This window comes from Urocitellus parryii, chromosome 5 (assembly GCF_045843805.1).
Source record: "Urocitellus parryii isolate mUroPar1 chromosome 5, mUroPar1.hap1, whole genome shotgun sequence".
Taxonomy (NCBI): Eukaryota; Metazoa; Chordata; class Mammalia; order Rodentia; family Sciuridae; genus Urocitellus; species Urocitellus parryii.
The window spans coordinates 143,434,045-143,447,525 of record NC_135535.1 but is presented as its reverse complement, the minus strand read 5'-3'; the positions used below and the strand labels follow the sequence as shown (position 1 = coordinate 143,447,525).

General features: G+C 31.9%; 1 protein-coding gene across 17 annotated transcripts in view; it reads left to right on the top strand.

Moving 5' to 3' along the window:
* The window catches only part of Pcdh15 (protocadherin related 15), a 716,528-nt gene that overhangs the window by 560,849 nt on the left and 142,198 nt on the right, over positions 1-13,481 (top strand). For all 17 annotated transcript variants that reach the window (XM_077799359.1, XM_077799358.1, XM_077799357.1 and 14 more), the window contains 2 exons: positions 9,347-9,487; positions 11,357-11,469. In XM_077799359.1, coding sequence (XP_077655485.1) covers positions 9,347-9,487; positions 11,357-11,469 — 254 coding nt within the window. The remainder of the gene's footprint in view (positions 1-9,346; positions 9,488-11,356; positions 11,470-13,481) is intronic.

The following is a 13,481-nucleotide window of genomic DNA, read 5'->3' as shown; positions in this document are numbered from 1 at the left end:
GGTGTCAACTAAGAACTGAATGTTAGATGGTACTAATGATTCAGGAGTATTGAATACAGAGACAAAAGCAAATGGAAAAGATCTGAGGCAAGAAAGAGCTTGATATTTTATAATGACAACATGGGTAAATTATTGCTAAAAAAATCAGGAAGGAGGGGATATGAGATTAATTTTGTCTCTCGTTTAGCTATGAGTTTTTTTATTTCCACATTTTCATTGGTGCATTATTATTATACATAATGGTGGGATTTGTTGTTACACAGTAGTACATGGACATAATATAGCAATATAATTTGGCAAACATTATTCCGGAGCACTTCTCTACTAGCTTTTTCATTTCTGTACTCCCACATCACAGCCATTTTTTTGTCAGTAAATGGGTTAAATTGATTAACAAATTAATTAGTTAATTAATTTTATATATGATGAATATACAAGCTGCATAATAAGTGGTAGAAAGTAAATAATTTATAAATTCAGTTACTAATGTTTTATACAGTTCTAGCTTTCTATCTTAAAAGTATACTCCACATGAAATAGATGATATTATTTAGTTTTTTTACTAGTTTTAAACTATAATTATGTTTTATATAATGGTAAACAAATTGTGCTTTGGGATCTGTTGTAAACAGTGATTAATTTCAATTGTTGTATCTATAGTGTCTTTCTTGAATGATTAAGCTTCCACTAATACCATGGTTCTATTTTGAACATTTTATTTAGGAAAATATATTGTTCCAAAGACAGTGTATCATTTATTTGAAAATTTCAGGAAAATGTCAAAGAATGTTTTGGTAAATGGAAGTTGACACTAAGAAAGATTGCTGTACCAGCATTCCATCAGTCTTTTAAAAACATGACTATTTGAGGGAACATTTACTCCATTAGATAGGTTTATTTAGAGTTATAGAAATAGCTGTCATGTAAGCTTCAAAAACCTGTTCTGCTACTCTTCTCACATTTCTTCACCTTCCATAGAAATTAAAGAAGTAATTTACTGCAAGTAGCCTTCAAAAGAATCCAGGCTGCAGAATCATAAGGAACTCCATTTTAGTCAACATGGTGTTCTGAAATGAGAATCCTTGCACACAATTTTAACCGCTTTTCTATTAAATTGATGTTTATATTTTGGTCAATTCTTTCTGTGTTTTTTTAATTTTGATAATTGTTCTTCATGATTGATATGCCAATAAAATAAAATTCCTTTGTGGCTTCAATAATACCTTTTTATATGATGATATATAGAGATTATGAGATTGCCTATTAACTTCCCATAAATAAAGTTGAATCAAACTATATTTTTTAGTCTTCATTTGAAGTTTTGCATTCTCTGAAATGGCTACTAAATTGTATCTCATGATATTAAAATACCATGGCAAGAAAGAGGTGTTATAATTAGGCCAATTAATTAAAGAAAAAAAATGTAAATGGATTCCATAATGTAAAGAATAAAATTGATATCTAATTGCTTGTTTCATTGATGGTGACATAGAATTATTAAATACTCTGTTTTATTTTCTTGAATCCAGATTTTGAATGTATTTTTCAAAACAACTGTAAGTTAAAAGGGTATGAAGAAAAGATACAAAGACTAGAAAAGTATGCCTTGGGTGGTACAGAAATAGATGGAAATAGCTATCCTAATAAAGCAGGACTCAGAGGCAAAGACTGGTATTCATAGCTATGCAAAGTTGCAGTGCTCTGAAGAAATGACAACTGTTTTCTGTGTCTGCTTAGGGAGAGATCTGGTTACAAGCAAGTAAAGTATTCAGATACCAAGAAGAGTCTCCTTAGTGCCAAAGTCCTTAAATGGCACAGTGGGCTTCTTAAATGATCATGAGTTTTACTTTTGTTAAATCTTTAAAAATTTAACCTGAATTCTGTAGTCTACCTCAAGATTGCTTCTGGACCTAAATAAAAACTAATAAATTTGGTTCATCAGAAAAAAGCAGTAAAAGTCATTTACTTGTCACTTATAAATCAAACCATGGTCTTATTTCAGTTAGTAATAACTTTATCAAAGTGCCTTTGGGCTACCAGGCAAGGTAGTGCATGATTATAATCCCAGCAGCTCAGGAGGCTGAGGCAGGAGGATCTCAAGTTCAAATCCACCCTGAGCAAAACCCAGGCACTAAGCAACTCAGTGAGACCCTGTGTCTAAATTTAAAAAAAAATGCAAAATAGGGCTAGGGAAGTGGCTCAGTGGTTTAGTGCCCCTGATTTTAATCCCCAGTACTCCCCAAGAAATAAATTCCTATGGGCTGATTTTAGTGTTAGGAGTAGAATAATTTTATCACAATTTCAAAATGCTATAGAGGAAGAATCTATTGCCATATTAACAAGATTTAATTTTTTAAAAATACATTGATAACTTTTTCTTTTGGTAGAAAATCTCTAAGAGAGATCTATGTAACATACTAACTCTAGTATCATAAGAGAAGTAGAAAATGGTAATTATGTATTTTATCTCAATTTAAGTATTTTTATATTTTAGTTCATTTTAAAAAACAAACATCATTAACTATTACATGTATTCAACTAGAAGACATATAAATAATAGGAAATATATAGAAATAAATATGGGTGTCTCTGTTCTTAGTACAGTTTAAAATTAAAACAACTATTTGTTAAATTAACATTTATCTAAATGATAATTTGACCACTTATATCACATATATCATAAATATTAAAATATGTAATAGATAAACTCAGTGGACCATTTTATTTTAGCTTTGAAGATATAATTATTGAGGGTTTTGTACATTATAATGCTTAGATCATGTCTATTACAATTTTAATTGGAATTAAGTATTAGAAGAAGTTTAAAAAATGCTAATGTTAATTTTACATGATCAGGTTTATAATGATCTTGTTTGTTAAGTGTGCTTGGAATTCTAGGTTTCAAAATGACATTTAAAAAAAATAAAATCATAATATTTTTGACTTTCAAAAAAACAAAGTTTCGACCTGATTCATGTTGTACATGTCCAGAGACAATGTTAGGAATGTTAATTAAAACTATTTCCCAAAGATAATTACCTTTACCTATTATATAGCCTAGTAATATAACTATTAAGGTGACTTTTTTGAAAAAAAAAAAGCCTATAACCAGAATAAAAGGAAGGAAGGAAGTGAGGGAAGAAAAATACAAAGGAAAGAATGAGAGAGCAGATAGCAGTAAGGGAGGGAGAGTGAAAAGAAAAAATAAACTTTTGAATATGCTTGAAGCAATCATTTTAGATGCTGAGTTTTGTATCATAGTGTGTGATATAAAATGAAGTGTGGTGATTTGATGAGTTATAGAGGATGTTGTTAAAATGTGTCTTATAAGCCAAAAATATACTGAAAGAGCTATACCTTGATAATGTGCTGATAATCTACAAAATAACTAAAATCAGAGAAGAAAAATTTGTTGATAGAGCTAACATGTGACTTAATGTTCAGGTATGTATACATGCAATTTATCGTAATTTCAAAATGCTATAGAGGTTGGTTCTAGGATTTTCTTAACAGCAAATACTTTAGGCATTGGAGAAAGAATATTCCATAATTCTAGCACATTTTTTCTTTTATTTTATCAATTAAAGCATAATTCCAAATGTTTCACAAATACCTTGGCTTTATTAAATACAACATACTAAATATAAATAACATTTTAAATATCTTGATGGTCAATTTGTGATTGTTAAAAGTAATGTTAGTGACTGCAGTCTGAATAAGTACTGATAACAGAAACTCTGAAAAATTGTTCTTAAAACAATTTATGCCATAATTTTTCTCTTTCAACTTTGCCTCCTCATCTAAAGGTGAGACGGAGTATGTGCTGTATAACATCTTGGACAATGTACTAAGGCGAGGTTTACTAGGGCATTAAATTCTAAAGCATCTTTCCCAAATAAATTTTCTCAATCATATTGCCTTTTTGTTCTCACTTAAGAACTATTGCATAGATAAATAGTAAGCTGATTTAACACATAAGGACCTGTATTTTAGTATGAAGGAAGACTGATTATGTAACAACTTTCTCATTTTCTAGCTAGGGAAATTTCAGGAAATGAATTAATTCTTAAAACTTTGATTTGATTTCTTTTTTTTTTTTTTTTTGTAAAATGTAGGTGTTCATGAGAACTCCTGGATTTCTTTTTAAGTATAAATATGGGAATGCATGTAATGCACATACTCTGGTATGTAGCAAAGCATTTCAATTGATAGCTTACAAATCTAGTCTATATTGTTATTAAAATACAAGCAAAGTTTCCTTCCTATGATTGGCATCTGAATGATTATTACAGAAACATTGTTGTACCTAGGGAAAGTTTTTTTTTTTAATAAATGTTTATTTTTCTATATTTCCTCAGTGGCTGAACTCTCCACCTATCACTAAGTAAAATTTGGGGTCCGTATACAAATATTATCTCAGAGCTGACAGTTCCTTAAAATTATATCAAGAATTCCCCAACATTCTGCATTTTCAAAATCTTGAAATATGTAAATACTTTATTAAGAGTTTCTGGGCATACTTGATACATGGGAATTCATTCAGTAATTCATGTGTTCAGTCAAATGCTCCTTGGGTGTCTACAGGGTTCAAGTACCATTCAAGATCATCGAATAGAGCTCCTAACCTTATGAAGCTTGTATAATTACATAGGAGACAAAGAATAAAGTAAACAGATGACATGCATACTAAAATTTCAAGTAGTGTTGCAGGAGAAAAATAGCTTAGAAGCAGGTGCTATGGAGTACCTGAAGAAGAGAAGAATAATTTGAGTCGCTGAAAATCTTGGAAATGTGCAGCAGGAAAAGATGAGGAAGCAGGAACAATGTATGAACAAGAAATGAGCAAGCAAGTAAAGTTAAATAGATAAGCAGAAACAAGATGTTCTGAGAATTTGATAGTGCATAATAAGAAGTTAAGCCATTTTGTGTATGAGTGATTAAAGAGCTTTGGAGGGCTTTAAGCAGAACTCATGAGATGATTCATGTTATTGAAAGATATAGAGCTCAATTCTGTCTTTCCCACCATCAACACTATTCACTTTTCTGTTCAGAAGGTTTTTTTTAAGTTTACATATCTTATATTAGTAGAATTCTACAGTATTTGTCCTTTTGTTAGTGACTTATTTCAGTTAACATAATGTCTAAGATTTGTCATTATACATTTTGCAAAATGTCTTAAGTTTTATTACTTTAAAAAATTCTAGTTTCTGTATTCCAAATTGCTCCATCCACTCATCACAATGGACGTTTTGTTTGCTTCCATGATGGCTCTGTTGAATAATATCATAACAAATATTGGTGTGCAAATATTTCTTAATTTGCCACATATGTGAGAGCTTATTACCACACTCTCTCAGAATTCCATATGCCTCTTTGTCTAACTTGATGTCAGTATTAATAACTGAATACTATGGCTTCTAATAGTCAGGAAACAGTATTCTTTCAATTTTGTTTATATTTTGAATATTTTGAGGTATTCTTACAATGTTGAGATTCCATACAATTTCTAGAATAAGATTATTATAATTCTGAGAAAAATAAGATTGGAAGTTTGAAAGATATTACATGGAGCCTCCAGATAGCTTCAAGGTATACAAACACCTTTTAATTTTATCTTTAAATTCTTGAACAAGACCATGTTTAAGAGTATTCAATCAAGCACCACATGTTTATGGATTTTTGAACATCCCCTTCCACTCTGACTTCAAATTTTATTCTATGTTTACAAAATAATTTAAATATTTTAATGTTCATTAGCCTTTGTTTTATTCCTTCAGTCAATACTATTCAGTATTGCTATTGAGAAAATTGAGTATATAAGTCTAATTGGCTTCAAATATTTTTCAAAGTTTTCTGTTTTGTGATTACCATTTTGTTTGATCTTATTTTTCTTTAGAATAAGGGGGGATTGGCGTCTCCTAGTATTACAGTGTTGCTTTCTATTTCTTCATTTAATTCTCTTAATCTTTTCTTTCTATATTTGGGAAGTATGATGTGAGTTGCAAGTGTATCTACTCTTATTGCCGTATCCTAAGGAAATGTCCCTTTTATTTTTATATAATATTCCACTTTGCCCCATTTTCAAAGTTGTTTTTTATTTAAAATCTATTTTATTCCATATAAATTTTTGCTCTAATCTATGTCCTGCATGCAATAATTTTGCCATTTTGGTGTATAACACTCATATCCTTTTACTTTTAGTCTGTTTGTGTCCTTAGATTTAGAGTCCCCTGTAGATTACACACAGTTGTATTTTTTTTAAGATTTAATTCTGTTAGTCAAGCTTTTTGTATTGATTGTTTTTTATAATAATGCATTTTTAATCAAATATATTGTAAAAGTGAAGAACTCACTACTCCTACTTTATTTCATATAGCTGTTTTTCCCACTTAATGGTTTAATTTGTTATTCATTGATTTTGATAGTGACTTGCTTTGTTTCCTCTCCTACTTCCCTTAATGTAGTGTATGGATATTTATTTTGTCATTTATATTGAGACTTTATAAAGATCACTTAAAGTGTACACTATATTTTACACTGACAACAACAAACTAGCTTCAGTTTATTAAAAAAATTTGGTATGTTTATATATCTTTTCAGAATTAGGTTACTGATGTTACAGTTTATTTTTATATCACATACCCATTAATAGGTTTATGTTGATTTTTTGCATTTGGCTTTCAAGTTCTCTTGCAAAATTAAGTGTTTTATAACCCATCATTACAGTGAAATAGAATGGTTTATATGTGAATTTTCTTTGCAAGAAAACATTAAAGTTTAAAAAAAATGAAAGATAATATCAGTACAGTGGTAGCAGAGAGCCAATGAACAGACTACTATAGGGAACAGGTAACTAGAGAAGATGGGAATACATGCATCTGAAAAAGACATGGCAATGCTTTGGTCATGGAGGATGAGAGGGATCAGAGATCATTTCTAAGCTTTAAGATGATACAATTTGGTTAAAGGTAGGACTATTTCCCTACAGCATAGGAGGAACAAATTTGGAAAAGGAAATGAGGATTCTGGTTTGGTTATGTCACACTTAAACATGGACCATATAGTTGACAATTCTATGCACTAGTATGTCTCTTAAAGGTTGAAAATTTATCCAGAAAAATAAAATTTGGGAACTGTTAGTAAACAGAAAATATTTAAAGTCATGGGACTGAGAGACATGCTAGAGGCTTAGGGTAGAGGTAGAAAATAGAAATGATAGTGACAGAACCTTGGAAAAGAAAATGTGGTATATATACCCAATGGAATATTACTCAGTCTTAAAGAAGAATGAAATTATGACATTTCCAGGTAAATGGACAGAGCTGGATAATATGCTGAGAGAAATAAGCCAATCCCCAAAAAACCAAAGGTCTAATGTTTTCTTAGATATGTGGATGCTAATTCACAATGGGTGGAGGGGGGCGGGTGGCTAGGGAAGAATAGAGGTACTTTGGTTAAGGCAGAGGGGAATGAAGGGAGTGGAAAGGGTATGAAGGTAGGAAGAATAGTAGAATAAATGGAACACTAATATCTTATGTGCATATATGACTACATGACCAGTGTGATCTTGCATCATGTACAACCAGAAGAAAGAGAAGTTATACTCCATTTATGTATGATGTTGTCAAAATGCATTCTACTTTCATATATAACTAATTAGAAAAACTTAAAAAATGGAGAAAATAAAAGGTTTGAAACAGAACACTCAGATAGAATGCAGAAGAATTAAAAAACTAAAGTATGTGTCCAAGGAGATTGTGATCAATTGCGCTGTATAGTATGTGAATGAACAAGTAATAATTGGAGAATTATATAAGTCCTTAAGCTAAAATATGTATCCTATATGTATCCTATTCTTTAGGCCATAAATTACTAACAATTTTGATTTTAAATATAGCCACAAAGAAGATCAGTAATATAAATAATAATATTCTCAAAACCATCTTTATACTAAAGTGTCATTAAGTCCAATTGGCCTGTGAGGGTAATATCCTATTTCTTCTATATGAGCATAATGCCAAGTCCACTTTTTCAGTTTTTTTGTGTGTGGGGGGGGGGATGGGTACCAGGGATTGAACTCAGGGGCCAGTGAGCCACATCTCCAGCCTTATTTTGTATTTTATTTAGAGACAGGGTCTCACTGAGTTGCTTAGTGCCTCGCTGTTGCTGAGGCTGAATTTGAACTCATAGTTCTCCTGCTTCAGCCTCCTGAGCTACTGCCATTACAAGCATGTGCTGCCATACCCAGCCCCCTATTTTTTTTTATTGTCTATCTTCCTAAGGAACTTAATGGTTCCCTTCTGTCTGAGTCTGAAGTCAAACTCTACCACATGCTCATTTGGTGCCTGAGTTGTTTACCTCACTTCTAGTATTTAAGAGATTTCCAAGCCATAAGCACTGGAAAGATGATAATGTTCAACCCATTATCAACCTATATAATTCAAAATTTTAAAAAAGATCTAAGCCCTAATTGAAGTAAGGACATCAAACACAATATTGAGTGTTCCCTATTATGACTATTTTGATACCATTTTAAAATTGATCAAATGTTACTTTCTTTCATTAAAAAATATGTTTTATTTTGTTTTGGTTTGGCATGGTTTGGTCTTTAGTTTATCTTGGCTCATATCAGGGACAAAGTTGTGATCTTTATCAACTCCGAAGCCTCAAGTTCATTGGCTATAGAACGGGTGGTAGAGGACATCTTTTAGATGGGCTTTGCACATCTAAAACTCAACAAATGTTAGCTATCATTTATTTTTCTATTATTACTGTCATATTCCTTATTAACGTTATCTTAATGGACTGTTGCAAGATTTAGTCTGACTTATGTAAATATTTATCATGAAAATTAGCACAGAGTAGATGGTAAATCAGTTTGGTTTCTTTCCCTGCAATGCGTATTCCTCCACTTCAACACAGTTCTCCACACTTCACCTTTCTCTGAGTATCACAAATTTCCAATACCTATAATTGAAAATATATATGATTAAAAATAACATGGTTGTCTCAGAAGTTAAAATATTAGGAAGACACTGGGTATTTGGGGAGAGAAATGTGATTCTTACAATAAATGTGGGAGAAAAGATGCTGGAGGCAGCCATTAATGTTTTTCTGTGTTATAAATCCTTCTGAAGTAGCCTATAGTAAAGACACTTCATGGATTCAGATTGAGTTATCCTAAAGAAATAATGATTCTGCTACATTTTATCCCTGAAAGTATGAAATCATAAAATATAATTCTTCATTTCTACAAGGCCATTCATTTTGGAAATCAGTTTAACTTTATCACTATCCTGTGTTTTCATTTAACACAATAAATGAATAATATGTAATTTCATTTCAGGGGTTACCTGCAAGTCGTGTGAGATACAGAGTAGATGATTTGCAGTTTCCTTACCCTGCCAGTATTTTTGATGTAGAGGAAGATTCTGGAAGAGTAATAACTCGAGTCAATCTTAATGAAGAACCAACAACAATTTTTAAGGTCAGTGTGTCATATTCTTCACGTTGTGTATGTGACATTTAACTTTTGATTAAGAGTCTGGCTTAGCAGATATCAATATTTTTCCAAAAAAAAATTTAGTTGTTTTTTTTTCAATCAAAAACATTTTTTTTTTCTCATAGAAACTTAGCGGGGGCGGGGGGAACAAATAAAAATAAAAACGATCACTTGACATTTTACTTTTGGGAGGTAAGCAGATATTATCATTTTGATCTCTGTCCTTACAATGATTTTCTATACAAATGCAAATACACAGCTATGTTTTAAAATAACAATTATATTGTTCATGCTGCTTTTTAGCTCAATGACATTATGTTTTTTTAAATCTAATACTGTGTTTTTGGATAATTAGGCTGCTATGAATAATTTTCTAACAATAAAATCTGCTGTTTAGAAACTACTTATGTGACAATCATTCACCACTTGCTAACTTTTTTCTTTAAGATAAGTACCCATAAACAGAAGTGTTAAATCAAATTCATGTATTGTTGATAACTTATGCATCTGGAAAATTTGAAAAGAAAACTACCTTCACTTTACATTCTCCATCATTTAGAAGAACACCCATTTTCATAGGATCACTTCACTCTTTATATTATTGTTTTTAATCTTTGCATGTCTGCTAGAGCTCTTTGGGTTTTGTTCTATTTTATGCTTCTTGAAATACTCATGAAATAGAACATATAATTACCTCTTTTCTTTTTCACATTTTTATAACATAATCAACAAATAATGCCTGTTTCTACATGTCAAGAAAATATTGAGCAATGTATTTTCTATTATCATAAGTAATGAATTCCTTAAATGTTTGGGAATTTCAATTTTTAATAGTTACTGAGGATAATAACACTTAGAATATAGTCTTTAAAGCTATACTAATAAAAGACTTTTTCAGTTACTCATCTGAGTATCTATGAGCACCCTGTCTCATATCATTTAATCATTGTTTGAAATAATTGCTCTGTTTTTAAACTAGTATTAACTCAGAAAGCAAATTGTGGTTCTCATGATAATCCTTGGTTATGGTCTTCTGTGACCTAGGTAGAATTACTTTAGTAACTTGCAGCTTCCAGGGAGATATGTATGCCAGGGAAACATAAGTAGGAAATTGTTTAAGATGTCTTAAGATAAGCATTAAAGTTCTTCTTGGTGCAGTATAGGTTATTGAAGTAAATACTCAATTATAAAAGTATTGCATTAATAAATAACATATAGTTATCACATTCACAAAACTAATGATTTCATCTAATTCATATTATTTGAACAATTTCTGCAATACTGTATAAACTTGGTTTTATAGATTTTATTTATAGTATTGTATAGCAAGTGAGTTAAACTATAAAGATTTCCAATTTTATTCTCTAGAGTAAAATATTTTGCCCTGTAAACTTGCAGACAACTAATTCACTGGAAAAATTAATTTCTTTTTATAAGCAAGCTAATTAGCTTTTTGCCATTGATGTGACTGAATTTAACACTTTTTAAATGGTTGTGGTGGTGCTATAAAAGCACATGCTTTTACCATACACAGCAGAGGAATGGAAAAAAAAGATTTTATAATTAAAGAGAGAGAGTATTGTATGCCTGTTTTCCTGATAGCTACTTTTTTACCTATAGAGTTAGTAATTTCTTTGTGATTGTTTTTTCAGACAAATAAAAATAACATCTACCTGGACATATTATTGTGAAAAATCAAAATGAAAATGTAGCATATTCCATGTAGTACCTAGTATCTCATGGCCATAAGATAAGGGTCAGTTTTCTCTCCTAGAAGCAGGCAGCCCAATCACTAAAATCATATGTGTATCATTGTATGTTTATAGTTTTTAACATGAATTTTATTTTTTTAAGTTGGTGGTTGTTGCTTTTGATGATGGTGAGCCCGTGATGTCCAGCAGTGCCACAGTGAAAATTCTTGTCTTACATCCTGGAGAAATCCCACGATTCACACAAGAGGAATATAGGTACTTATTTCTATAAAATTTTTAATTATATAATGTCTTCAGGGTTTCATATCTTAGAAACATCTTCATTCCAGTATTGATGTTTAAATTCCTTAGAAAAAATATTTTTATATTATCTTAGAATTTTGAGCTGAATTCTTGATACATACCTCCCACAATGACCCTGTGATCTTATTTATATTGGAAGAGCCAATCAAATCATTGTATTTCAGGATAATCAAATTATCCTCATTTAGTTAGGGTAGGTGTGTTACTAGGTTTTTATCACTGTAACCAAAATACCTGATGAGAACAATTCAGAGGAGGAAAAGTTTATGTTGGCTCACTGTTTCAAAAGTTCAGTCCATTGTCACCTGACTTCATTGCTTTTGGGCTAAAATCAGGCAGAACTTCGTCAGAGAAGGTCATGTTGGAAGAGCACTGCTCCACTCAAGGTGGACAGGAAGCAGAGAGAGGTAGAAGAAGGGGCCACAGGCAAGGTACACTCTTCTAGGGCACACCCCAGGTGACCTAGCAACTCCAGCCATGCCCCACCTGCCTACAGTTACATTCCAGATAGTCCATTCAAAATAGATTGATCTGATTTGCTTATAGTTCTCATATAATCAAATCATTTTACCTCTGAATACTTCTGTATTCCTGTACACAGGAGCTTTTGGGGGATAACTTCTATCCAAACTGTAACATTAGGTTAGACCACTGTAAAAGGAAACTTGTAAATTCTAGTGGCTAGATTCTTTAAATCAAAAGCATGCATTTTTTTTTTTTCCCAGTAAAGTGCAAGGTTAACACTTGGTATTGGCAGCAGTTGAAATATGCAGTCCTCCATGCAGTCATGCAACACCAACTCAGGGATTATCATCTCTTACATTCTTTAAAAAATAATGTCAATCATTGCGATTTTAGTCAGCAGAAATATGGGGACAGGCAGATGCTCACATCCAGAAATTTCTTCAACAAAGTTGGGAATTGTACATTTTATTTGTGCTCACATTTCTTTTGAAATTTCAGACACAGGTCCACACTTAAGTATAATAGGCCAGAGAAATGTTGTTCTATGCTACATAATTAAACTAATTCTTCTTCCATCATTAAGGAAAAGGGAAAGTGATTAAACATTTATTTTCAAGAGCATTTAGCACTTATTCATGATAAAAGCTTTCAAAACCATTTTTTGGCTTTGTGAAATGTACAGTAAAATATTGCTACCTATTGTACACGCCACTGGTATTAATAGTCAATCTACTGGACAATAGTGCACCAGGACTTTTTATCCTATCTGTTACTTATTTCCTATTCATCAATTTATTTCTTCATTCTGCCTAATCTTCCCAACTTCTGGTAACTATCATTCTACCCTCCCCCCACCAAAGCTCATGTGTGAGACAATGCAAGACAATGTAACCTAATCAGTGCATTAATATGCTGATAGAGATTAACTGGGTGATAACTGTTGGCAGGTAGGAAGGTAGGTTGTGGTGGGAGCAGATGGGTCATTGGGAAAATGCCTTTGGAGTATATATTTTGTTCCTGGAGAGCAGAGTTAGCTCTCTCTGCTTCCTGGTGCCACATCCCAAACTGCTTTCCTCCTCTGTTGTGCCCTTCTTCCTTAACCCTCTGCCTTATCCCACAGAGCAGTGGAATTGGCCATCTATGGCCTGGGACTTCTGAAACTGTGAGCCCCAAACAAACTTTTCCTCCTCTGAAATTGTTCTGCTTAGGTCTTTTGGGCACAGCAATGAAAAAAAAAAAAAAAACACCTGATTAAAAGCAGCATCTATGAAATCAGCTTTTAAGATTCCACATATAAGTGAGGTACCTGGAACTTGTCTTCCTGTGCCTGGTTATGTCACTCAACATAATGATCTCCAGTTCATCCAAACTTAGGAAATAGAAATGGTGTGTTGAAGATCTCTGCCCTCCCATGTTCACTGTAGTACAATAGCCAAGGAATGGAAATAACCTTAATGCCCCTCAACTGATGAGTAAAGAAAGTACGATACATATACACA